At 41.0% G+C, this 25241-nt stretch overlaps 1 protein-coding gene and 1 long non-coding RNA gene across 2 annotated transcripts in view; one reads left to right on the top strand and one right to left on the bottom strand.

Moving 5' to 3' along the window:
* Window positions 1-20094, bottom strand: part of PLEK (pleckstrin) — a 25563-nt gene extending 5469 nt beyond the window's left edge. Inside the window, exons 1-6 of the mRNA XM_019440505.2 lie at window positions 19922-20094; window positions 10076-10231; window positions 9646-9827; window positions 7962-8053; window positions 4853-5037; window positions 2978-3082 (exon numbers count right to left, since the gene is read on the bottom strand). Coding sequence (XP_019296050.1) covers window positions 2978-3082; window positions 4853-5037; window positions 7962-8053; window positions 9646-9827; window positions 10076-10231; window positions 19922-19963 — 762 coding nt within the window. The 5' untranslated portion in view covers window positions 19964-20094. The remainder of the gene's footprint in view (window positions 1-2977; window positions 3083-4852; window positions 5038-7961; window positions 8054-9645; window positions 9828-10075; window positions 10232-19921) is intronic.
* Window positions 444-25241, top strand: LOC109262098 (uncharacterized). The gene is made up of 3 exons (XR_002077637.2): window positions 444-3100; window positions 12782-12963; window positions 21632-25241. It is a non-coding gene; the product is annotated as an uncharacterized LOC109262098 (long non-coding RNA).

Below are 25241 nucleotides of genomic sequence, written 5' to 3'. Positions count from 1 at the left end.
ACAATATTTCTATCTGTTATATCATGTGTAGAATGGCTTCTGTATCAATTTCTAAAATTCTTTTTACGAATTCTTGTTCTTTGCCTTAGGTAGTAAGATGCTAAAGCTTTTGCCTTACACCATTTCTACCTGACCTGTGAACACACATTTCATGATCTCTCATGCAATCACTGGGTGAATAACAAGTTCTTGTGAATCAGTGGAAGGGGAAGATAATAGGAAGAGGTGAAATCAGCCAACCCTGGTCAATTACCTATTGCCTTTAAGCTCTCATTGACATCACAATGTGACTCACTGAAAAGCTTAATGTTAGTAAGTGGGTCTCTGGCCATCCTTCATGTAATGAGTATTTCCTGGGGGATTTTAAGGAATGTGTGCATGCCCGGGGTTTCTAAGAATTGTTGCTGATCTGCCAGCCACTTATATTCAATTTAATTCTCTCTACAAATGTTTATTATCTATTATAGACCAAGAAGGATGCTGAGCTCTGCAGAAGATATGAGAAAAACATATGCTATATTGTCCCTCCTTATCAAAAAATCTATACATAGTTTTGAAACCAGATATTTTGTTCATTGTCATAACAGAAGGAACTATTTAAAAAGGGATTATATTAAATATAATTCACTATAATTTATCCTCAAATTTACTACATCCCCCAAGTAGAATTATTTTCTCTGGGATGGGAGAAGTGGGAAGAATTGGGTGGGAGGGAAGGACTGGCCTCCAGTTGAACACAGCTACTTCCCGCCTGTGAGGTGTGGGACACTGGTGCCCTTTTTCATGATAAGCCTTCTACACACATTAACCCTGCTAACTCCCAGCAGAAGACACAGAGTGGTTTAGCTTTGTGACACTTGGAGAAATTTTTTTAATTCCTTCAGGTGATTGTGATATGAACCAGGGTTATAAACCACTGAGCTAAGAGATTGGAAACATTAAAGGGGGCCATCAATCAAAATAGAAGAGGTTTCTTTTCCCTCTCACTCCTGCCAAAAATTAGAGGAAAGAATATTGTAAAAAAAAACAAAATCTCTGAATGCACATAGATTGTTGTTTTCTTCATAGTAAAAGGAGGCTAAGAGGGATTACTATATTATAGTGGTATTTTGATAGCAGGATAAGTTAGCTTTGAAGAAAAAGGCTGGCTCTGTGGTTCTCAGCCTTGGCTACACACCAAAATCACTTGCAGAGCTTTAAAATCCAGAGACCCAGGTTTAATTGGCCTGGGGTGCAATTTTAACAGATCCCTGGAGGACTAAAATGTACACCAGTTGGGCCAGCTAAAACTAAATTGCACTTATCAAAAGCCAATTAAAGGAAGGTGAGGAAAAATACAGAAGTAAGTCTACTTCAAGTCCCCATTATCTTCAACACACATTCAGATAACCATTACCCTCAGCCAAATTTTTGACCAGGAATATGAGGATGTTTGGCAGAACTAGAGGAAGTTTGCAATAGGCAAACTCTGGCCACAGACAATTGCCAGAGCCTTCTCTATAGAAGGCTGGCCCTGCTCCTATACTTCCCCTTTGATCTAGTCAGTGGTCACCCTGTCATAAAAGTTATTAGAATAGTCTGTGAATTCTTTTTAAATCCTTGCTGAATTATCTTTTAGGATCCTGTTCTCTCAAAACCTAATGTTAAAGTAAGTGTTTCACACTAATGCTCCCCTTCCCTAGTAAAACTCAAAATCTATATCTATACCTAATCTCAACTAGTTCAAATTTCTTCTTTTTAAATGTGAGTATATGGTCAACTTTGGTTCTTCCCTCTTCACCTCAGTTCAAGTTCCTCTCATGACGTAAGTCAAATCTCAGTCCCACAGTTATATACTAAGCAGTGCCTTTAAGACAGATCACAGCACAGCAAGGAAGTTAAAACCTCGGCCTTATGAAGCAGCTTTGGTTTCTATGATACCATATGCTAGTATCAATTTTTTTCACCCTGAATATTCTCATGTCTTCCTGTTGCTTTTTCCTCTACCAGGTGTTGTCCCTGGCTTCCTCACTTAGCCCCAGCCCTTATATTCCCTTACCTCTTGGCATTCTGTGCCTTAGCACCTGGTAACTAACTAGAGCTCTCCGGTTCACCCCTGCCATTGCTTCCCAGACTGACAGTGGCCTGTGACTGTGGAGACCTGGTGACTGCATATGATTCCCACACCCCCCCACCCAGGACTGAGTGCATGCCACCTGACTGGATCTGACATTTGTCTGCTGCAGCTCCTGCAGAGTTGGCTTCAGGCATGTCCTGGATTTGGTCTCCCCATGACCTACCCACGGTCTAGAATATGACTTCCTTGCTTTCAATGGTATGTAATGTTCCTCTTCTGAGTGTGGCCTATTCCTGTTTCCTGGTCACTTTGCAAGAAGGAGGGATAGGCGAGTGGAAGTACTTTTACTGTGAAACATCTCTGTTTTTTGGATGGCACCTTTTAGACAATTGATTTCTTCCAGCTAATGAAAAGGTCATTATTATTTTTTTTTGAAACATCTCTTTTTCCCCTGATATTCATAAAAGAAGAGTTTCCCCAGGCACCTGGCTCAGTCCGTTAAGTGTCTGACTCTTGATTTCAGCTCAGGTCATGATCTCACAGTTCGTGGGCTCTGCACTGACAGTGAGGAGCCTACTTGGGATTCTCTCTCTCTCTCTCTCTCTCTCTCTCTCTCTCTCTCTCCCTCCCTCCCTCCCTCCCCCATTTACACCCTCTCTCTCTCTTAAAATACACAAATAAACTTAAAAAAAAAAAAAGAAGAGTTTCCCCATTTCAAGGTGCATCTTCTACTCTACCTGCCTCAGTCCTCCTGTCCTAAAGTCACTTTGATCATCTACTTAGCTTTTTGTCTTTCACTCTTCAGGGCTCATTTTCTAGTTGAGTATTGGCCAAACGAACCAAATACTATTTGGTTAATTTAGAAATTAAAAGAAACTGGTAAAGGGGAAAAGACTGAAGAGAATAGTGGTGACCACTCACCTGTTTCAGTAAACATCCTTGCTTGATAACGACCCCTCTGAATTCTTCTTTCAGAATCACGTCGTCATCACTGGAATTCTCTTCACAGAAGAACCCGCTGTCTGGCTGTTGGGAAACCAAGCAGTAAGTTTGTTTTACCAGTCTTAGGCATATGGCTACTTGTACCTTCTCCCCTCCCTTTCCCCTCCAGCCACTGGGGTGGTTTCCTTTTCTCCTTCCTACTGTGGTTCATATCCTGACCTAAACTTTAAAGGTTGTCCTTGGTTAGCTCATTCCCCCTCTTCCTGTTTCTTGTCTCTAGATGCTTGTTTCTTGTTTCTAGATGCTCCACTCAAGAGTGATTTTGTCAATATCCTTTCATCCTCTTGGGTTCTGCAAACTGTATTCTAAGTCTAGCTCAGCACATTTCTTCCTTCAAAGCCTTCCTTCTCTTGGCACCTCATGGCCATATCCTTGAAAGTAGAGTTAGCTAATTTATAAGACACTGCATAACACAATCTCCATTGTGACCTTTACCACTCAGCCCCTTCCACTTTGAGAAGACTGAGAACATGATGTGTCCAGCTTCATGTTCTAAGGTCAAGAGCAAACTGGGCCTTGCTCAGCTATAAGCAAGTAATGAACCATAGAGAGGAAGAAGAGCCACTCTGGTGGGTATTTTTAGAATCTCACATTTAAATGGCTATAAACAACCAGATCAAAGGTCTAGAAAGAAGAAAATACTGACAGTGGAACTTCCCCCAAAGTGAAATGAAACTCTCTTGGGGATATTCACTTCATTTTTGTAAGAAGATAGTTCCCTTAAATAGCTTCCTACCTTTTATGCCCTGACCCTGAATTGAAACAAAACTGCCAAAATCCCCCTAGAAATCCACTGTCGCTGGTTTTCTTATTTGGCCCAAGTTTAGGTCCATATTGTGCAATATAGTATTTCCCAATCTGTGGTAAGCATACATGGAGGTAAACAAGATGGTTGGGGGAGGGGACGTGGATGAACACATTTTGTGTTAAGAGTAGCGTATTGTAGGGGTGCCTGGGTGACTCAGTCAGTTAAGCATCCGACTTCGGCCCAGGTCATGATCTCATGGTTGAGCTCCACGTCGGGCTCTGTGCTGATAGCTCAGAGCCTGGAGCCTGCTTCGGATTCTGTGTCTCCCTCTCTTTCTGCCCTCCCCCTTCTTGCACTCTGTCTCTCTCTTCTCAAAAACAAATAAACATTTAAAAAAATAAAAATATATATATATTTAGAAAAATACAACCAGCACATTGTGATTTTACAGATCTCCCTCTAAAAAGGAAGCTCCCTGAGGGCCGCAGTTTTTGCCCATTATTTTTTTTTTCACCACTGTATCTCTTCTGTCTAGGAGAGTGCCTGGAATGTACTAGGACCTAATAGGTTTTTATAAATTAATTATTGCTTAGAATAAGAATAAAGTTTTGGGTGCCTGGGTGTCTCAGTCAGTTGAGCATCCAACTCTTGATTTCAGCTCAGGTCATTATTTCACAGTTCGTGAGATTGAGCCCCATGTTGGGCTCTGTGCTGAGCATGGAGCCTGCTTAAGATTCTCTCTGTCTTTCTGTCTCTCTGTCTCTGTCTCCCTCTGCCCCTCTCCCCTTCAGTGTTCTCTCTCTTTCTCTCTCTTTCTCTCAAATTAAAAAAAAGAATAAAGTTTTAAAAGTCACTTTAAAGGAAACTATTCAAGTAAACAATATTTTTCTTTAAAGTGGATATAGCAGGCATTGCAGAGGTGAACAAGTCTCTACAGGGCTGGGCCCTTTCTTTTGCACACATGGGTATGAACTAAGACCAACCTAGAATCTGTGCAGGGCAGCCCTCATCACAGGAAGAGTAAAGGGGTAGCATATCTCACTTACAAAGTAGTAGAAGGCATCAGGGTTGTCCAAGAAAGGGTTTTCAGCAGTTCCATCCACTGCATTCTTGGACAGTTCTCCAGCAGGCTGCAGGTACCCTTCATTGAGCAGCGAGGAGGCAATCATGAGGCCTTCCTGGCGATTCCGAACAGACTTATTGGAAACCAGCCAATCAATGACACAGTTGCCTGGATGGGACCATTAGAGGGAAGGTTAACACTCCCTACCAAGTTACCAAAGAACAAGCCACTGAAAGTCACCCCTGAAGAGCTCTAGAGCACCCAAGTGTCTCACTTGTCTCATCTTCCCTGTTATTCCAAGAAGGAAAAATGAAATCAGCAGGATAAATACTTCTACATGCTCCTTAAGGAGCAATCCATACATCAGAGAAATAGGTTTTACAAACTCACTCATTTACTCCACTAATGAATTGACACTTATTGAGCATCTACTAGGTGCTAAGTGCTGTGATGGATATTAGGGATTCCCCCTCAGGGAATCTAAAAGGGAGAGATGGGATGTACTTAAGGATTGTAACAAGCATTCTGCTATGGATCAATGCAGTTCAGTGGAGCTGCTAGGTCAAATCTGCAGGAAGGTGTGGAAGCGGGTGGGTAGGGCGGGGGGCTGGTCTACACTGTTGGGAAAAGATTCATAAGGGAAGTGGCATGGGGCTCGGGCTTAAAACATGAGTAAAATGTTTGCCAAGCACATAAAACAGGGCTGAGAGGAACCAGCACAGGCTGATAAAGCAGCAGCATGGGAACAGAGGCCCACAGGCATGAAGCAGCCCCTTTTGGGGGCAGAGGGTAAAGTTGGTGGAAAGAAGGTGAAAGAAGACAAGAGAGTGAGGAAGACACAGGGTGAGTGGGAAGGCTTAGATGGCATACTAAGAAATCTGGCAATGAAGGGGCACCTGGGTGGCTCAGTCAATTGAGCATCTGACTTTGGCTCAGGTCATGCTCTCACAGTTGGTGAGTTCAAGCCCAGCGTCAGGCTCTGTGCTGACAGCTCAGAGCCTGGAACCTGCTTCAGATTCGGTGTCTCCCTCTCTCTCTGCCTCTCCCCCGCTTGTACTATGTCCTTCTCTCTCTCTCAAAAAAATAAACATTTAAAAAAATTGTCTTAAAGAAGATAAAAGGGAATTGACCCATCATTTAGATTATTAGCAGGCTACAACTTTGAAGCTTTACATGAAAAATGACATATTCTGTATAAATGTAGACAACCAGGGAGCCAGCGTAACAGGCAATAGGTTCCCGGTCATCAAAGCAAGAGCAATAGGATATACTACCTTTGAAACATTGGTTAGTGAGCCTTCCATGAATATCATATATGAGACACTTTTACCCACTTTTATTTTGTAGAAGGATAAACTAATGAATACTGCATTTCTGCTGTTAAACCTCATAGTGACCCTATGAAAGTGCTAGGGGAGTAATTACAGACCTCATTTAACAATGAGAAAATTGAGACTTGGAGAGTTTAAGTGACCTTAGGCCTGAGTTACACCAGCAATGACCCTTCACTCAAGTGTTCTAACCCTGGAGTCCATATGTACTCAGCCGGGCATGCTGAAGCTTGAAAGACAAGTTCAGTCTTCCTTTTGTCCAACATTCAAGGTCCTCCATCACTTTTCAGCAGTGCCTGAGTCCCAGTCTCTGCCATAGTCTTGTTTCTCCGCTGAGACCACCTGACTCCCACAGAAAAACTTGATCTACCTGAATTTCTAGAACTAATACTGACCTTCAGTGGGGAGGACTTATGAAGTTCTAGCCCTGTACTCTGGGACTCAGTAACATACACAGGAAATAGGTATGGCCTGGACCTTGCCCCCAGACCTATTTCAGAACCTCTTCCTTGTCTCCTTTGCTAGAGGCTCTGTCTTAGTGACATCAATCCTGCTAGAGTTAGGGCCCTGCCTTCCTCTTGTCAGCTTCCCTTACCACTGCCCATGGCTTGGTATCTTGATTCCAAATTTCAGCCCTGACTTTTCTAATGTTAACAGGCTACAACCTTAACTCTCTGAGGCTGATTCCTACGGGACACTACCCTGCTACTGCAGATCACACTTCCTGACTTTGTCCTGAATGGTTTTTGTGAAGTATCTATTGATTGGATATCCCCTCAGATTCTACATCGGTTGTATCTTCTCAGAGATTTTCTCTCTTGATCTTTTCTGTCACCATAAATAAGGCATGCTCAGCTTCTGACAACCTAATCCCAACTGCGTGTCCCATTTAGCCCCCTAATGAACCATCAGCCCTGCTAAGCTGGTCATTTTCTTCTTCTGGATGCATATTCCGTATATCTCTGCCTCATAACTTTGTCCTCACCATACATAATGAAATGCCACCCAACTCTTTGAGTAAAATTTAAGCCTCTACTTCTATGAGTCTCAACAGCCCCCTGAGTTCTTTCTCTTTTCTGGACTCAGAATTGTCTGTTCAGACATGTGACTTCTTAATTATAAAAACCACCCTGAGAGCTCACACCATATGGTATTTACTGTATACCAGGCACTGTTCTAAACATATTACAGAGAGCCTATGAAGTAGGTGCACTGTGATTATCGCCATTTTATAGACAAGGAATGTGAAGCACAGAGAGGCTAAGTTATTGGCCTAAGGTTTTATAGCAAGTAAGTGGCCGAGCTAGGATGTTAACTAAGGTAGTCTGGCTCCAAAGAATATGTTTTTAACCTCTATGTCATCCACCTAAATTTGTGACACTTAATGCCGGATCCTGTGCGGCCTCACACATCTCTAGTATTGTCACTTAAATCTTACATTGTATACCTTGATTCCTGTTTATCAACTTATTCAACTCTGTGTCTGTTTCAACATAATGCCATTTATTTTGGGTTAGAGGTAGAGAGACCCTTTGACTGATTAGCTGGAACTTCCAAAACTTTAACTTGAACAGCATAGTTCTTTTCTGCCTTTCCTTCTGCTTCCACCCTGGGGACATTCAATTCTCATGTTCGCCAGCCTGAGTTCTATGACCCCGTTCACCCACCATGCTTCATACACCCTCCCACACATAAGGCTGAGCGAGAACTACATATTGCCTTCCCCAGCTGCCCTATTTCAGACCTGCCATGCCTTTTTACCTGTGAAGCAGTGATTAAAAATCTTCTTGTCCTTCTCTAGATTCAGCTCTTTTATTCCTTTTTCAGTGTCTTTCATGGACAGATACAAGGCACTGTGCAGACATGAAAACAGATGGATGAGTGGGGAGCCTTTCAGAATGGCAAGTCCTCTCTGGAAGTCACCACCTTGGAAAGGCCTGCCATGATCACAAGTTTCCCCCCTCCTCAGGTGGCCCCTGAGCCTGGTCTCTCCACTGGATCAAAAGTAGTTAAAGGACTGGGTTCATATTTGTATAACTCTGTGGCCTATACAGGATTCAGCAAAATGTGCTGGGAATGTATTTAATGTCTGTTACATTAAGAGACATTAAGCTCTTTGAGCTCTTTGGTGATATAACTCCTAGCGCCTGAAATAGAGTTGCCCCAGTTAGGTGCCAAGAGGAGAGGTTCCTGGGGCCAATTGTTCATACACATTCTAGGTCTTTAATTGCCCTCAATCCTCATGTCTTACTTCTTTAAGTGTCCTTCAAGAGACCATCTGTTGTAGATATTTGCCTCCAAGAAAGAAAATTTGTGCTAAGCTTATCTCTTATTCTAAAAATTATGAGAGATGACAAATTCTCATTTTTGGCCTTGAAGTAATAAACCAAAGATGGCCTTATCAGAGAAATTGCAGACAACAAAACAGAAGACCGTTTTTGTTTATCCTGTGGCACAAACATCATCCCCACATAGCACTGACAGCTGTGGCTGGAAACATGGTCACTTTTCAACCCCTCCCAGCAACTACAGCTGGACTAGGCACTGCCTCTTGGGTCTTTACCAAAAGCTTTATTGGTAAGAGAAGGTGCTCATTCTCACCAAGCTCAAAGCGCAAATTTTATTAAATCCCTGTGATATGCCAAGTCCTGTGGTGGGCTTGCATAAGGGGTTTCTTCAGTCCCCTCCCAGAAACCCTCGCCATTTTGTAAACAGAATCCTTGTTGGACATGTTAAGCAACCAACATGGAATTCTTCCTGGCAGGGCTCCCATTTCAGCGTATGTCCAACACAAAAGCAAAACTAGCAAGAAGTGAAGAGACTCCTAGGGAAAGAGGCTCTTGTGGTAGGAGATGTGAAACATTCAGGAAGGAAGAAACCCTGTTCCCAACCCCTGTCAGAGGCAGAGTTTACCTGTGAGCCTCTAAAAACCTTTAGGTAACAACTCTCGCCTGCAAGTCCAAACCAGCCAACAGAAAAGACCATTTAAACCAAGTCAGGGCACCAATGACTTCTGCCCAGGATGGTTGTTCACCCTGGCTGGCTCTTGCTGGCTGTGTAAATGCATGAACTTGAACTTGAAACCTTACTTGCCTTTTTCTGCCTATCTAGAGATCCTGAACCTTTATTTCAAGACTAACTTATTATAGCTACTTCAAAAATGCAAGTATGCATTCTCTCTCTGTCTCTATCTCTCTGTCTCTCTTTCTACCAAGGTTGCACAAAATGAGGGAATTTATACTGCATTAGGCTCCTCTCCTCAGCTGCTAGGCCTTGGAGAATCTATGATCACTCCTTCAGACTCATGTAAACATCTCAGTATACCAAGTGCCAGCATCAACTTGGAGGAGTGGATACAGCCTCCAAAGCAAGCCTTGGAGCAGGATCTGTTGTGAGATTTCCATAGCAAGGGGGCACGAGGGTAGAGTGAAGCAAAGAAAATCACCCTAAGTCAACGGTTTCTGGCAGTCGAATGGACCTCCTGGTAGATTTCCTTGCAAACTTCTGACCTCCTTCAATGCATTTAATGGCCTTCTTGATGTCTCGAACCCAAGCATCTCTCTCCTCCAGGAAGGCTGCCTGGAAGAAGTGGTCCTGCTGTTTGGTCGTAGTGATCTTAAACACAAACTAAAAATCAAAACACATCCCATTAGGAGTGATTCCTTTCAAAGGTCTGAGTTCCTTTAGAAGCACAGTAGTTGAGTCAACCCCATTCTGGAAGTGCTCGGCCAACAGAAACCCAAATGCCTAGGGCTGAGTATGGGTGTTGGTAAGAAGAACAGACCCAGGGAGCACCATTCACATTGTAGGCTACACACAGGGTCAAATGTCAGAGCATTACAAGGTGTTCATCATGGCTAGGAATGTTGACTCACCATCCTTTTGCCAAAGTCTTGACAAGGACTAGTCAGTGTGCTTCCTTTCAGGGGGATCATTCCTTTGGGGCTGTTGTCACTTTTCTTCTTATAGAATTCAATTCCATCTTCTAACAATACAACCCACATGGGTTTCCAGGTGTTGAACACACTTCCCTGTAATGAAACAAAAAGAGCTGTGCCACAATGTCTTCTAAAATGGTTCTATAGATGGTGCACAGCTTGGTAAATAGCCTAGTTTTGGCCAGTGTGGATTCAGGTGATGCACGTTGGTCACACGACCAGGCTGGTAGGAAAGCAGCCTTCAGGGGAGAAGGGGACTGCCATTCCACTGAAAACTTTAAAAAAAAAATTTTTAAGATAAAATATATATACCTCCATAGGCAGGCCTTAAGCTTCGCATGGGCCGTTACCAAGGGAATATGGTATGGCTCTCTAACCCCCTTCTTGTGCATTTCAGCCACAGAAAGCCTTATTTTCTGCTCCCAACTCTGCCCACTGTGTTCATTCCACTTAGGGACTGCAAATAGATTCTATCTCAAGTATCAAATCAGTTACTGAATAGTAACTGATGCCTGAGGCCAGACTCACTGGAAAGGTACCATAATCCAATAGCTGTTTTGACTATGGGCATGGAGGCCATAAATGGTATTGGCTAGCTGTGGTTACTGCCATCCTTTGGTCTAATCAGATTTTATCTGAATATGAACATCAAGAATAAACTCAGAGAGCAGCCTTGTGTATGAGCATAGATAAGCTGTATGAAAATCACTTGCAAAATCATCTATAATACAGTGAGACTACCCACGTCAGTGTGGACTTAGGAAAATCCTTATTTAAAATGTTGGGGTTAATGCCAACCACCCTTGTAGCAATAAATTAACCATTCTGACTACATCAAGAAAGTCTCTCTTTCTTGTCCATATTTTGGGAGGACTTTGGAAAAGGAAGAGGTTCTTTGCCTCTCATCTTTGAACCCATGGTATCACCTTGTCATGACCACCACAAAATAGAATTATCATCCAGTTCCCAGCAGATCCTGCTGCTTATCTTAAAATACTAACAGCTTCTATATAAAGGTCCAGTTGCCCAAAAGGAAGACTATTTATACAATGAAGATAAATACTTGGGGGACTATCATTTTGCTTGTTCATGTGTTTCCTTTGTTTTAGTTACTGAAAAAAAAATTTTTTTTAATTAGAACACACTATCTCTCTTCTGCACAGGCAGAATAACTGTCCATACTGACACTAGATTATTTCTCTTTTTAAAAAATGGGCAATGCCAGACACTATGCCGATACATGAAATAATGTCAATCAAATGCCTATCCGTTTTACATCTATTTAAGAGAAACTCATATTCACATTATAAAAAGCCCCTCCTATAAATCAGTAAAAAAATACAAATGACCTGTTTTTTTTAAATTGGCAAAGGACTAAAAGAGGCATTTTATTAAAGAGGATATCCAAAAAGCCTCTGAAAATGTGCTCAAAATCATTTTTTACTAGGGAAATGCAGGTGAAAAGCAAATGAGATACCTCTGCACACCCATGAGTGTATCTAAAATTAAAAAGATTGAGAAGGGCAAGATTTGGAAAGGATAGTAACTGGAACTCCCATACATGACTGGCAGGAGTGCAAAATGGTGCATCTAATAATGGAAAACTATGGAGAATGTCCTAATTCTTAGAAGATAAATGTTGAAGTATTTAGGTGTGAAGTAGCATGATGTCTGCAACTTATTCGCAAGTATCTCAGTATAAAAATATGTGTCTGTATTTATACAGAGATACAGAAGCAGGGAAGAGAGAGCAAAAGCACCCTGCGTTAACAGGTGATAAATCTAGGTAAAGAACATATGGGTAATCCTACTATTTTTCCTATTTCTCTGTGGGTTCAAAATTTTGCAGAAATTGAGAAAACTTAATAAATAAATGAACAACCCATGACACTAATATATATTAAAATTTGGGGGGCACCTGGGTGGCTTAGCCGGTTAAGTGCCCAACTTGGGCTCAGGTCATGATCTCACAGTTCTTGAGTTCGAGCCCCCTGTGTCAGGCTCTGTGCTGACAGCTCAGAGCCTGGAGCCCCCTTCAGATTCTGTCTCCCTGTCTCTCTGCCCCTCCCATGCTCACGCTCTGTATCTCTCAAAAAAAAAATTTTTTTTTAATGTTTTTAATTTGGGATATACTTTTAGAGAAATATGGGAAGTCTATTTAATAAAGAAGTAAAATAACTAAAAGTAATCAAAGATATATTCACAGAGCTAGGAGTAAGAAGCTGGGCTAGATTAAGGAGAAAATGCCTTTCAAGTACAAAACTTTATATCCTACCTCAGGTCTCTCAAAGACTAATAACGGCCAGTAGTTCAGGGCTTTTGGCCTTGGAATTGGGATAAACTGGGAGAGGTCAGCCAGCATTGCATTCCTTCTGTAGAGAATTAAAATAAAGGTACTCCAGAGCCAACTGTTCAAAATGTATTTGGGCTTTCCTAATTCAAATGTAGCCTTAGGGACTCTGTCAACTTCCTCAGAGGAGAATGTGTCATCTGGGATTTGGGCTCGTTATGCACAGTGAGGAGGCCAATATTCTGTGAAACAAAAGAAATCTGAACATTTTAAAAGTGGAAACTTTCTTCCAGGCTTGGCAGCAATTAATTAGGTGAGGGTGATGAAATTGTGTGTGATCTGTCTCCTCTCAGCTATTACTGCAGCTTCTCGCTGGACTACACTGACAGCATCTCTCCTCAGCCACGCCTGCATTTACCCCTTCTGTCCCCAGGCACCTTGGTGCTCATTCAATAGCACACCTGGAAGTGTGATCATAGGAACGTCCAGGCCAGAGAGGCAGTCAGGGTCATCTACCAACGCGCTCATCATACAGGTAAGAATGTTGAGGCCCAGTTAAATGACCGGGCCTACTACACCTGACCAGTTAATGCAGAATTGGGACTAAATCCAGGTCTCCTAATTCTCAATTTTATGCTCTTTCCATTTTCCCTAGATCCCATCTTCCTTTGGGTTCTTGCATAACTGTAGTTCTAGACTCTAAATCAAAATGCTTAGGCTACTTAGCTAGCCATATATATAAGCTCAAATATATATATATATATATATATACACACATATATCATAAATATATAATATAATGTATATTATACAATCATAGTTATATATGAATAATCATAAAACATCTAAACCATATTACATCATGATTTTATAGATGTATAATAGATACGTTTTATGATTTCATACATATATATGGCATACGTGTGTTTTTTCCCATTGTAGGCCAAAACCTAAACTTTCATATCACAATGGGCTGGTTTCAGATGCTGAGTCAGATGTAAAATTTCCCAGTGAACAACTGCTCATTATCATGGGACTGGTATAGTTTAGCGCACAAGAGTCTGACAATGCATGACACCAAAAGAAGAAATCTTAAAAGACAAGAGATTTGGCCATATAAAAAATTAAACTTCTGTACATTAAAAAAAAAAAAAAAACCCTGCAACAACTGAAAAGCAAACATAAATGCATGGCTATTTATAATATATTATAATATAATTAAAGGTTAATATTTTTAATATAGTTTTAAGCCCTTTATAGTCAATAAGAAATATTCAAACCCTCCCAATTTTTTTAAATGGGCAAACAATATAAACAGGCACTTCTCAAAAGAAGAAAAGCCTGGGGTGAATAAACATAAAAACGTACTGCTGCAACAGAATTCAGAGAAACACAAATTAAAATTGAAAAAGATATAATCTTTTTATTAGTAACTTTTTTTAAAGATGTATAAAATGTATTGGGGAAGATTTTGGGGAAACAGGCATGTGGAAAAAAAAAAAAAGGAGCTCTGTGAGTCAGCAGTTTGATGTAGGCTGCCAAAAAAACTCAAGTCATTGCAGGCTGTATAAATAGAAGCACAAGATCTAAAGTGATGAAAGTAATACTCTAACTTTAAATGGAGCATAACCAGTAGGTGACAATGGATCTGGAGCTGAATAGCCCAGGCTCAAATCCTGGCTCTGCCACATTCTAGTAATGTAACCTGGAGCAAGTTTTTAAACCTCATTTTCTACATCTGGCTAATGGCGATAATGCTGCTTATCTATTTCTTAGTGTTATTGTGTTTTTATAAAATACTCCATGTAAATTGCTTTAGGGCAAGATCTAGAGCGTGGTAAACACCCAGTAAATACTACCTATTGCCTGTAATTCTGTGCTTATAGGTGCACCTGGAGAATGACCTTGAGTTCAGGAAACCTTAAAGCTGCAGATGATCGGGGCCTGTTGGCATTTCTCTCTTGGGGAATTGTTGGAGGAAATGCTAGGTTTTAGCCCAAAAGGGGACAGGCAGAGCAGATGAGGACTGTCCTGAAAGGTGTGGAACATTATCGTAGACTGTTTGGAGGCCCAGTAGGTGGAGGTTTCAGAAAAAAATGGTTTGCTGCATACCTTCAGGGAGAAATTTTAATTAGTGAGTTTCCCGTCACAAGCAGTACTACAGCATGCTTGTTAGTGGTTTAGTAAAAGGAATGCAAGCCACAGATGGGAAAGTTCAATGAAATACTTTTTGAAGTATTCCTTTCAACCCTCAGATTCTACACATCTATTCCAAAACAAAAACAAAAACAAAAACAAAAACAAAAACAAAAAACCCTGTGTCCCTTCTGTCCCTTATGTCTTCTATTTACAGATGCCCTACCAAACCTTGGGTCTTACCTACAAGCCAAAAATAAATACACCTTAAAAACATTTAACATGACCGTCTAAAAATGAATACTCCATTGAAAATTTTTTCTAATACTTCAAAAGTTACTATGATATGGAGCCCTGATTTCTCAGTTTCCACATGTCTTTTTCCAGGAAATTTCTTTCTTTTTGAGACATGTTCATTCAACAAATCATGATAAAACAGCTCCTGTGTTTCAGACACTGTCCTGAGTGTTGGGGTATAAAACTGACCAGGAGGCAGTCTCTGCTGTCAAACTGTTCCCAGTCTACCCAGGGAAGAGAGTGATCTTGAACGACAGCTCCAGTTCAGTGTGACCAGTGCGCAAACTGGGGCATACTTTGTTTTGTGTAGCTTCACTGAAGATTGCCACAACTCATCGCTGAGGGTTGGGGCAATCTGAATTTGGTGTTTAGAACCCTTCCTAAACACCTCCCACAGAGTGCAAACATCTCGTTTAACTTCTCCTTTCACTCAGACTTCTCTTTTCATACGTTGACGTGTGGCTGGAATTCAAAGGAAATTACGTTTTGAGCAAAACTGCGTATCTAACTAAAGCAGAACTGTGAGTGAGTAGGTGTCGTCTATTCTCCCACACTCATGGGACATGTTATTTTAAGTTGCTGTTGTATTAAATTAAGTCCTCATTTCTGGTACATCATAAATTGTATCATCTAGTTTTCCAAACTAATCCATGAAATCACTTGTATAACATCCCAGATAAACCTTCATTTTGTACCTATGTAAATTCTTTGAAGGCAAGGAAACTATTCAGTAGTATATTTTTTATATAAGTAAACCCTTCCACGTTGGACAATTTCTCAATAAAAACATATCGGGTGAGCAAAATAGAAATGGCACCGAGTGCTCAACAAAATGATTTCTTGAGTCCTAAGGATTTGGGTTCAAATCTCAACCTCGCCTCTCCCAGAATGTGTGGCTTTAGCCAAGTTACTTAGACATTAGTCTCCTCATCTGTAAAACGGACATGTTGCAAAGATTAAATGAGATAATATACTTAAAGGGCTTAGCACAGCGGCTAGCTTGTAGTAGGTGCTCAAAAAATGGTAACCACATAGACAGATTTCACAGTTTGTAGAGAATACTGTGAAATCATTCTGGTATAAAGTTATCCTGGGCGCCACCCATCCCAGCAACAGTGCTTTGGAGAAGAATATCACTGCAAAATGAGCACAGGAGGGCTACAAGAAACATAGTTAGGCATGGCTCTTCATGACACTGAGGCCACACTGCTGACTTCAGAACAGCTCTGCCACATAATAGCTGCGTGACCTTGGGCAAGGCCCTCTGCCTCTCTTGTACCTCAGTTTCCTCATCTGAAAGGAAAGGATAATCGCTGTGCCCACTTTGTAGGGTTGTTATAAAGATTACATGCATTAGTACATCTGGTGCTTACATCTGTCTTTGCTGCACAGTGAGCACAAGTGTCAGCTGTTATGATGGAGATGAGTCAACAAATGAAAGTTGCTGGGAATTATTTCACAGTAGCATGTCCAGAAGACAAGGTAGCTGTACAAAAGGATGCCTGGGCTGGGACTCCTGACCCTTCTGCTCTCTCTTGCACCCGAGTCTTTCACCTTTCCACCACAGCTTTCTGCAGCCTTTTTCTTTCCTGCCCAAACACCCTTGTCCTTCTCTTTCCCACCACTCTGATTCCTGCACTTTCGCCCAGCCTTACAGGCCACCCCATCCCGAAGCCATTCTTGGGATCTGCCAAGCTGCGTGAAGTGCCTGCTAGTTGATTGTCGATCTGTCGACAGCGTGGTTTGCTCCATTAACCTCTAGGAATGAGGCTGATTTGGGACATGACTTAGTGGAGTCTAGGTTATTCATTGTGTGGAAATCTCTCCTCTCTCTTTTTTTAAAGCTATGATTGATTATAAACATATCCAAATCAGTAGTATGTTTTCAAGGACATCCAATGACATTTAGGTTTATTGGCTGGAATTAACCCCCAATCAGAGAGAAAGGAAGGTTGAGGTTACTAAACCCAATCTTGCCCACAGTACAGTTTGTCCAGGCTCTACTGTAGCTCTGGCAAATTCGTCTAACCTCCCTTTTGCTGGCTTGGGTAAGCCTGCCTTCAGACTGTTACATGGGATCAATGAGATGTTGGGTTTTGCCGTTACACAAGCCTGGATTTGAATCCCAGGTATTCCTCTTACCAGCTGTTTGACTGTGGGCAAGTCACTTATTCTCTCTGAGCCTTGGTTTTTTCATCTGTAAAATGGGGATAATGATACTATCTCAGAGGGTGGTTGGGATTGAATGAGATCATGTTCGTACAGTGGCTGGCTGCTATATGGTCAGCTCCACGTGCTGTTTTTTTTTTTCCTTAAAGTCAAAAGTGGCAAGACTCTGAGACAAGCAAATCTAGGTCTTATTTAGAATGAAAAGATTGCAAAGTGCCAGAATCATGTATTTTCCTTCCTTCACATAACTATCATTTCTATGATAAAGAACTGAGGCAGGAGTTAAAGGAGGAAACCTGAATTGTAAAATGTGAGCAGTTATCTTGCACAAAAGAACAGCAGGGGTGCGCCTGGGTGTTTCAGTTGGTTAAATGTCCAACTTTTGATCTCAGCTCAGGTTTTGATCTCAGGGTCGTGAGTTCAAGCCCTGCATTGGGCTCCACTCAGGAACATTTCATAGTCATTGCCATTGACTGTTGACCCCAAGATTTCGGACTTGACAAAATTCTTGAACCACCATTTCTAATGTTGTATCTTGCCACCCCGAATTTCTTATCTCCAATAAAGTTATTTCACAAAACAAGACATAGGAAAAAAGATATTCTTTGTTACTACCCACATATCTTAAACTGGAGTAAATGGAGGGACTTCATATGTTATTGCTTATCGTGCTTTGATATCAATAACCATAGTCAAGACATCTAACAGCCTTGTCAGAGAAAGATTTCCATTGTCCTTTCTTCACTATTAACTTGGCAACCAACCCAGGCACCAGTACATATCCCCATTAGCATCTAGAAAAGGACCTTTGTTTACTGAAGTGTATATCAATACTGATATTAATAATCATGGTCACATACACATAGCACCTACTATGTGCTAAGTTCCTGACATATATAGTTTTTAATCCAAATGTGTGAGGTAACTGGAAGAAATTTAACATCTAAAAACATTTATAGGAAATTCTGGCTTCAGGTGTAGTTCTGCAGCCAACAAAGAGAACATTTCTGAACCAAGCATGTCTTTAAAATGACAAATAAATGAATCTTACCACAAATACTGTTCAAAAGGTCCCAGAGAAAAATGTAAAAATTATGGAAGATATAAATTGTAGACATGAAAATTATGAAAGATGGAAATTGTGAAAATATCTATATGAATTTTGACTATGCTTTTTTCTAGAGACATTTTCTAGATTGGCTTTTATAGGCAATAATCTGAGAGCATTACTCTCACTGACTAAAAACTATTTATTACTATAAGTCTGTAAGCTTGACAAACCTCCTTCATCCCCATTTTCTAGTGGAGCAGCCTCGCTTATTAGAAATTTAGTCTTCTGTATTTTTTGTAATTTGTGGAGTTTAAAATGTGAACATACAAACTTAATAACAGCAATTTTCATTGCAAAATGTTTCCATTCACTTGCTCTTGTCTGAATACTAGCCCCAGCAACCAGGATAGAAATGTCCACATTATTACTGGTTCTCAAAGAGAATGTTGGCACCTATTGCAAAGAATCCACATACACCTCTGTGTGTCAATGTGTGTCTTTTCCGAGGATGTTTCAAAGTAGCTAGAGATGTTCTGCTAGCTAAAGAGCCTATCAGCTGTGGACTCCTTTATTCTCCAGAAGCCACTTATAACTCTCACTGTCACAAATGCATTACAAACCGTATTTCAAGTTACACTTACTCTAGGAAAATCTTGGTGTACTGGACAGAGTTCAGCACAATGAGTCAGAAACCCAAGTCAGAGAGTGGGTTTCTAGTGTCAACCTCTGTCTTAGCCATGTGACCTTGGGTAGTCACCCGGCTTCCAGGTCTCAGTCTCCTCTTCTGGAAATGGGGTGTTGAAGCCAGGTGACCTGAAGTCCCTTCTAGCTTTAAATCAAAACAGAATCAGGCAGCAATGCATGCTGCTTAACCCCCTCCGAGGTAGAACATTTTAGGCTAAAATGTTAAACCAACGAAGGACCTAAAACAGAGTCACTTTAGGTGCTCATTTGATTAACGAGCTGGGCTTCTGAAAGAATGTACTTAATTCAGTTCACTTCTGACACACTGAGCTTGCTTGGGTCATTGTGAGAGCATTTGTTCACGTAGGTGTTGCCCACAGGATACCAGCCCACCCTGTGTGTGAATTCACACAATGACACGACATACACCCAACATTAGGAGAAAAACAGTGCTAACAAAATTCAACTTCTCGATGCCATACCAGAGAGACTAAGTATTTTTTATTAAACTTGTCCCTATTTCCTAATCTTTAAAATCACTTCCTGCTACCTTAGCAGTACATTCAGAATGATGAATGAAGAGATTTGAGCCCAATTTCAGAAAAAAGATAAGGTTTTTTATGCACCAATTCTGAGAAGATGGCCCAAGAAATAAGCAACAATTACTGTGTCATTATATCATTTCTCTTTAATCCTTTTCTTTTGTGCTCTCCTCCAAAAACAAGTAAATAAATAAATAGGAGGAGGAGGAGGATTTAAGTTACAAAGGAATGGTCTCTGAGTAACCTGCATAGGAGAAGAGGGTGAGTCTTCTAGCATAATATACACATGTGGCTCATGAAAAAAAAAAATGCTCTAAGTCATTATTTAGGTTTTGCTTAGGCCTCCACCTCCCATATCCTGCAAACTGGAACAAACAAGATCAAACTGCTGATGCCTGAGCTAGATTAGTTCACCTTTAAGAAACAGAACGCCGTGGAACATGTGCTGGCTTCCCTTGCAACGGTCTACAGGCTGTGATGCTCTCCTATGTCAGCCCAATAGGTTCAGCATAAACCGTTCCTAAAGTGACTGGGGATGGAGAGTCCAAAGCTGGACACCGATCATCCCCAACGCTATTTTCAGAGATACCCTTGTACGTGGAACTTCTGCTTACCCTCTTCACAAGGTAGCCCTCCCTGATCCGCTTTGGCTCCATGCCGGATGGACAAACAGACAGCCGAGTCCACTCTCAGACAAGTGTCGTTAGAAGCTCAGCCTCTTCTGAGAGCTGAGGCAGTTGTGGGCTGCTTTTCTAGAGCGAGGTCCCTTTCACAATTTCCCATCTGCTGGCGATCGCATGATCACATCCTCTTCCTCTCACTGGGGTGGAAGACCAGAATGAGGAACTGCAGAGAGAAATAACCCATTCTTTGCTAACATCGAAGACTTACTAAAAGTGCAGTTGGGTTGAACATTTACCCCAGGTAAATTTTTGTTACCATAAACAAAACCATTCTTCTAAAGAGAAAAAAAATTGGTGAAAGGAAGAGGTAGATGAACAAGAAAACCTCATTTTGTTTAGTTCTTATAAGAAACCCCTGGGGAAGTGATATTATTGTCCTTTTCTTACATATAAGGAAACTCGGGCTCAGAGAAGAAAGTGGTTGTCTCAAGGTCACACAGCAGGTTAAGAGGTGGAACCAGAAAAGTAGGGAGGGATCTCACTAGGTCTACTGCCTCCCATCTGGTCTGAGAACTGGGTGTCGCGCAGAACACTAATCCACAGTAGGCATGTCAAAGGAAATCCACAAGCAAACGTATGAGAAATCGTCCATGATAGTCCCAGCTTTATGACTCCCCTTCAGATGAATAAATTAAAGACCCTCCCAAAGTACTACAGCAGAGAGTCCTACTGTAATGATATTCAATCCTGTGTTTCCCAAGCTTATTTGGCCACAGAATCCCTTTTTGAACAATTTGTATTACCATTCATGTTATGGGTTGAATTGTGTTGCCCCAAAAGATGTCCTAACCCATAGTGCCTTAGAATGTGACCTTATTTGGACATAGATGTAATGAGGTGAGATGAAGCAATCTGGAGTAGGTGGACCCTTGATCCAATATGACTAATGTTCTTATAAGAAGAGTGAGACACGCAGAGAGAAGACAGCCATGTGACAGCAGAGGCAGTGATTCATCTACAAGGCAGGGAATGCCAAGGATTGCTGGAAAACACCAGAAGCTGGAAGAGGCAAGCAAGGACTCTCTCCTGGAGTAGTCATAGAGAGCATGGTCCTACCAACACCTTGATTTCAGACTTCTAGTCTTCCGAACTGTGAGACAATAAATTTCGGTTGTTTTAAGCCCCCTTTTTGGTACTTTGTTAAAGCAGCCCCAGGAAATTAATATAATTCAGAAAAACTGGTATTCCATAGAACAAACTTTAAGAATGTTAATTTGACCATGTGAAAACGGGCAGGCTATTCAATCACTCTATGCCTCAGTGCTCTCATCTATGAAATGGGGATAGTAACATCTATTCAATTGAGTCATTCTGAAGATTAAGTAAGATAATATGTGGGGCACCAGACTGGCTTAGTTAGTAGAGATGCAAGTCCTGATCTCAGGGTTGTGAGTTCGAGCCCTACATTGGGTATAGAGACTACCTAAAAGTTTTTTTTTTTAATTAAAAATAAAAAGATAATATGTGTGTTTTTAAAAGTATCTGAAACATAGTAAGTGTCCATAAACGTTATATTCCTCATTTCCAGGGAGTATCCATTACCTTAGGGCTGATCTTTTTCAATGATAAGTTTAATGGAGGTTATGGAAGTAATCATAGGAATAGATTTTTTTTACTAGCTCCTTTTCTTCATTCCACCAGTCACCATTCTTTGGCTGCAGTCAACAGAAACCAACTCCAGCTAATTTACTGGAAGAATATAGGGTGGCTCACAGACTTGAAGAAAAAAATGAAGACTAGGTCTTTGGAAAAACACAAGCCAGGACAGCTATGGGGTTCCACAAAGCAAGAACTAAGGAACCATCTCTTTGAGACACGAAACTAAAAGAATTCCAGTAGTTTTCAGGCTCTACAAGTTCCCAGAGATGGGGCCTTTGATTGGTGTAGCTTGGCTTACTGCTTACCTCTCTGCTACCTGAAGGGGGAGCCTGTGAACTGACAGCCCATCAGCACAGTGCCCAATGGGGCAGGGGCTCATCCCCCAAAGTAAAATTGAAGCACTATTAACAGAAGAAGAGTGAAAGGTCCCTAGGCAGGCAAAACCCACCGATATCCACAGAAGGCATCTGAGGAACCAGGAAAGTTAGGAACAGGAAGAAGAAGACCTGTACTTGGGGTTTTCTCAAAGCCTCCTGATGCGCTCTCCTCCTTCCTTCCAGCTCTGTATCTAACCTACAGTCATTGCTCCTCTATTTTTCAATTTTATGCTGATGCAGATTATGTAGAATTATAGATGGTTTGCCATCAGTTTCTCATTGCACCAAAATCAGTAAGAAAATATTCAAAAATTGGGGGAAGTAGGAGTGGAAGAATCAATGGCACCTGAGTAAAACAGAGACAAATAAAGGCATGGTTTGCCATGTCTGCACTTAAACAAGTATTTTGCTAAGTCTGTATTTGTACAGGCAATGGTCACAGTTCACCGATTTACCAAGTCTGATTCCATGGATAAATTGGTCTCCTTTTGTTTAATTCATCAAGTGACTTCTAATTTATAATGTTTCTCCCTTTGTCTCAATATGACAAGAGGTCTTGAAGAACCCTTACACAGAAATGTCATACTATTTGGATGCCCACTATGTAAAAGCACCCTCTGCATTCTGAATAATTCTTTTCAAGAAATATGTGTTGAATGCTTGCCATGTACCAGGTGCTGGACGAAGTAAAGATGTCTTGCCACCAAGAGCACCCCAAATTTGTTGGATCTTCTGAATGTACCCTGAATGGATTAGATGCTGCGTTTCCTGCTTCTCCTCCGCCCACCATAGGTCATGATGCCTGCTTAGCAACACCTAGTGGTCAGCAGAGGGAACTGTCTGAATCAATGACGTGTTTAGGTCTTCCTTCTCTTACCAGTTAAAGCAAATGCTCTTCTGCCCTGTCAGGTCCCATTTCCAGACCAAATAATTACAACCTCTTTTGATATCTTTTTCATGTATGTGTGTCTAGATTACTTTTAAAAATCTTGTTTTGTCCCCCTGTTAATTCTCACATTTGACCAACACCTTGGAAACATTCTTATAGTACCTTTCATCCCAGGAAAATTTGACTTTGGAATGAGCAAAAAAGACAGCTGCATATCTCCAATGGTCTCTCTAAACAAAATAATATTAAATCTAAATTTTCCCTACTTCCTTTATTTGGGTTCAAATAATATGAACAGGAACAGAATTTAACCCAACTTTAACTTTGAAATATATAGATCCCTCTTTTTAAGGACAACAAGTAAACAGAAAATTCAGCAGATGTGGAGAGAGTTGATGCTGCAAAGGGAACGCATTCATGAAGAAGCTGGACCAGTCAGGTGCACCAGTCAGGTGCAATCACAAAGCCCCTACTTTTTCTCAGTGCTCCTCACTCTGACAATCCATTCTTTCTGAGCCCATTGGATGAAATCTTGGTCAGTTTCCACATATTTCCCAAGAACTCTTAGCTTAAAAAAAAAATCTAAATCAGTCTAATGATCATATAAGTCTAGTCCAGTGTAATATAAAATACTCCAAGCACTCTTTTTTTAGTTGACAGTCTTCCCTCACTGCCAGTTTGAAAACTGGAATGAAAGAGGAAGATTAATTATCAGCTTCTCACCCTGTCCTATCTCCTTCTCTAACCCTATTTGCTAAGTTGGACTTTCCGATCTCTCCAGGGTCTAAGGGACAGATGTACATGGTGAAAGATACATCATCAGAGGTGTCCCTCAGTAGAACATCTGGGACAGCTGCCTTAACGCTTGTGCTTGGGGGGAGGGGAGAGTCTTTGCATCGTGTCTTAATTCCTCATTTTTGTACATCGTTAAAATTTAATTTGAAAAATTCTTTTCATGATAACCTAAGGAACCATGAATGATGCCCTAATATGCAGACTCCTTTCAAGTAGACTCGTCCTAAGTAGCCTTACTCATTCAGTTGCCCCAGGTCCATAGCCCATTTGGGTCAGCCCTGAACTAGGTCTTGCCTTGCTGGCCAGCCTGGTGCCCCGGCATGGCAGATGCACCATGGCTGGCACTGGACCCAGCTGCCTGAGCTCTAATCCTAGCTCCACTATTTCCTGGCCACGTGATTGGGCAAGTTACTTGGCTTCTTTGTAACTCAGTTTCCTTGTTTATAGTACTAGGGTAATAATAGTCCCCACTTCATAAACTTGTTATGAGAAGTAAATGAAGTAAACTATGTACAGCTCTTAGATGAGTGTCTGGTACATACTAAGTGCTTACTAAATACTAGCTATTATTAGTTTTTTTTAAGGTTAAAGTATAAATGACAACCTGAAAAAATATTTGGAATAAGTATAAAATACAAAAAGTTACTATTCATAACATAGGGCAAACTCTTATAAATCTAATAGAAGAAGGAAATCGAGGGGCGCCTGGGTGACTCAGTTGGTTGAGCATCTGACTTTGGCTCAGGTCATGATCTCATGGTTCGTGAGTTCGGGCCCTGCATCAGGCTCACTGCTGTCAGCTCAGGGTCTGCTTCATGTCCTCTGTCCCCCTCTCTCTCTGCCTCTCTCAACCTCTCTCTCTCTTTCAAAAATAAATAAACATTTAAAAATAAGAAGAAAATCCAAGAGAAAAAATGATCAAAAGATATGGAAAAGCATTTTACAAAATAACTGAAAATTACTAATGAAGGAAAAAGTGCCCACCTCAGTTGTAATAAAAGAAATGCAACTTAAAACAATTACAATGTGCCATATGTTGCCCTCAGACTTAAAACCATTTTCATATTGGTGAGAACATGAGGGCACTCCCATATACTGTTAGTGAAAATAGAAATTAGCAAAAGTCTCTGTGGAGAGCAATGAGCTAGTACCTCCCAAATTTTAAATACATGCTACGAGACAGACTAACTACATATCCCAAGGATCATACACTTCCTATATTTGCTTATCCCAGAGAGGACCATTGACCCTTCTTAAAAAATGCCCACTCAGTCTCCAAGATTTCATTTGTGGTCTGCACCTCAAATTCTCTAATTCCTCTCTAAAACTTATCAGGAGATCATGCATCTTTAAATTAATAAACAGATTTTCCTGCTTAGTAGCGAAATTAAATCTATCTTTCATTTGAAAATCTAAATCCGGGCATGGTCCACTTTTTCTGTAAAAGGCCAGAGAGTAAATGTTTCCAGTTCTGAGAGTCATACAATCTCTGTCACAATTACTCAACTTTGCTGTTGTAGCACAAAAGCCACTACTGACAATATGTAAATGAACGAGTGTAGTTGTATTCCAATAAAACTTTATTTGTGCA

Source organism: Panthera pardus, unplaced genomic scaffold, assembly GCF_024362965.1.
Source record: "Panthera pardus isolate Hobbes unplaced genomic scaffold, ASM2436296v1 HiC_scaffold_25, whole genome shotgun sequence".
NCBI classification, from domain to species: Eukaryota; Metazoa; Chordata; class Mammalia; order Carnivora; family Felidae; genus Panthera; species Panthera pardus.
Note: the sequence above shows the minus strand (reverse complement) of the source record. Positions and strands in the feature narration are given on the sequence as shown.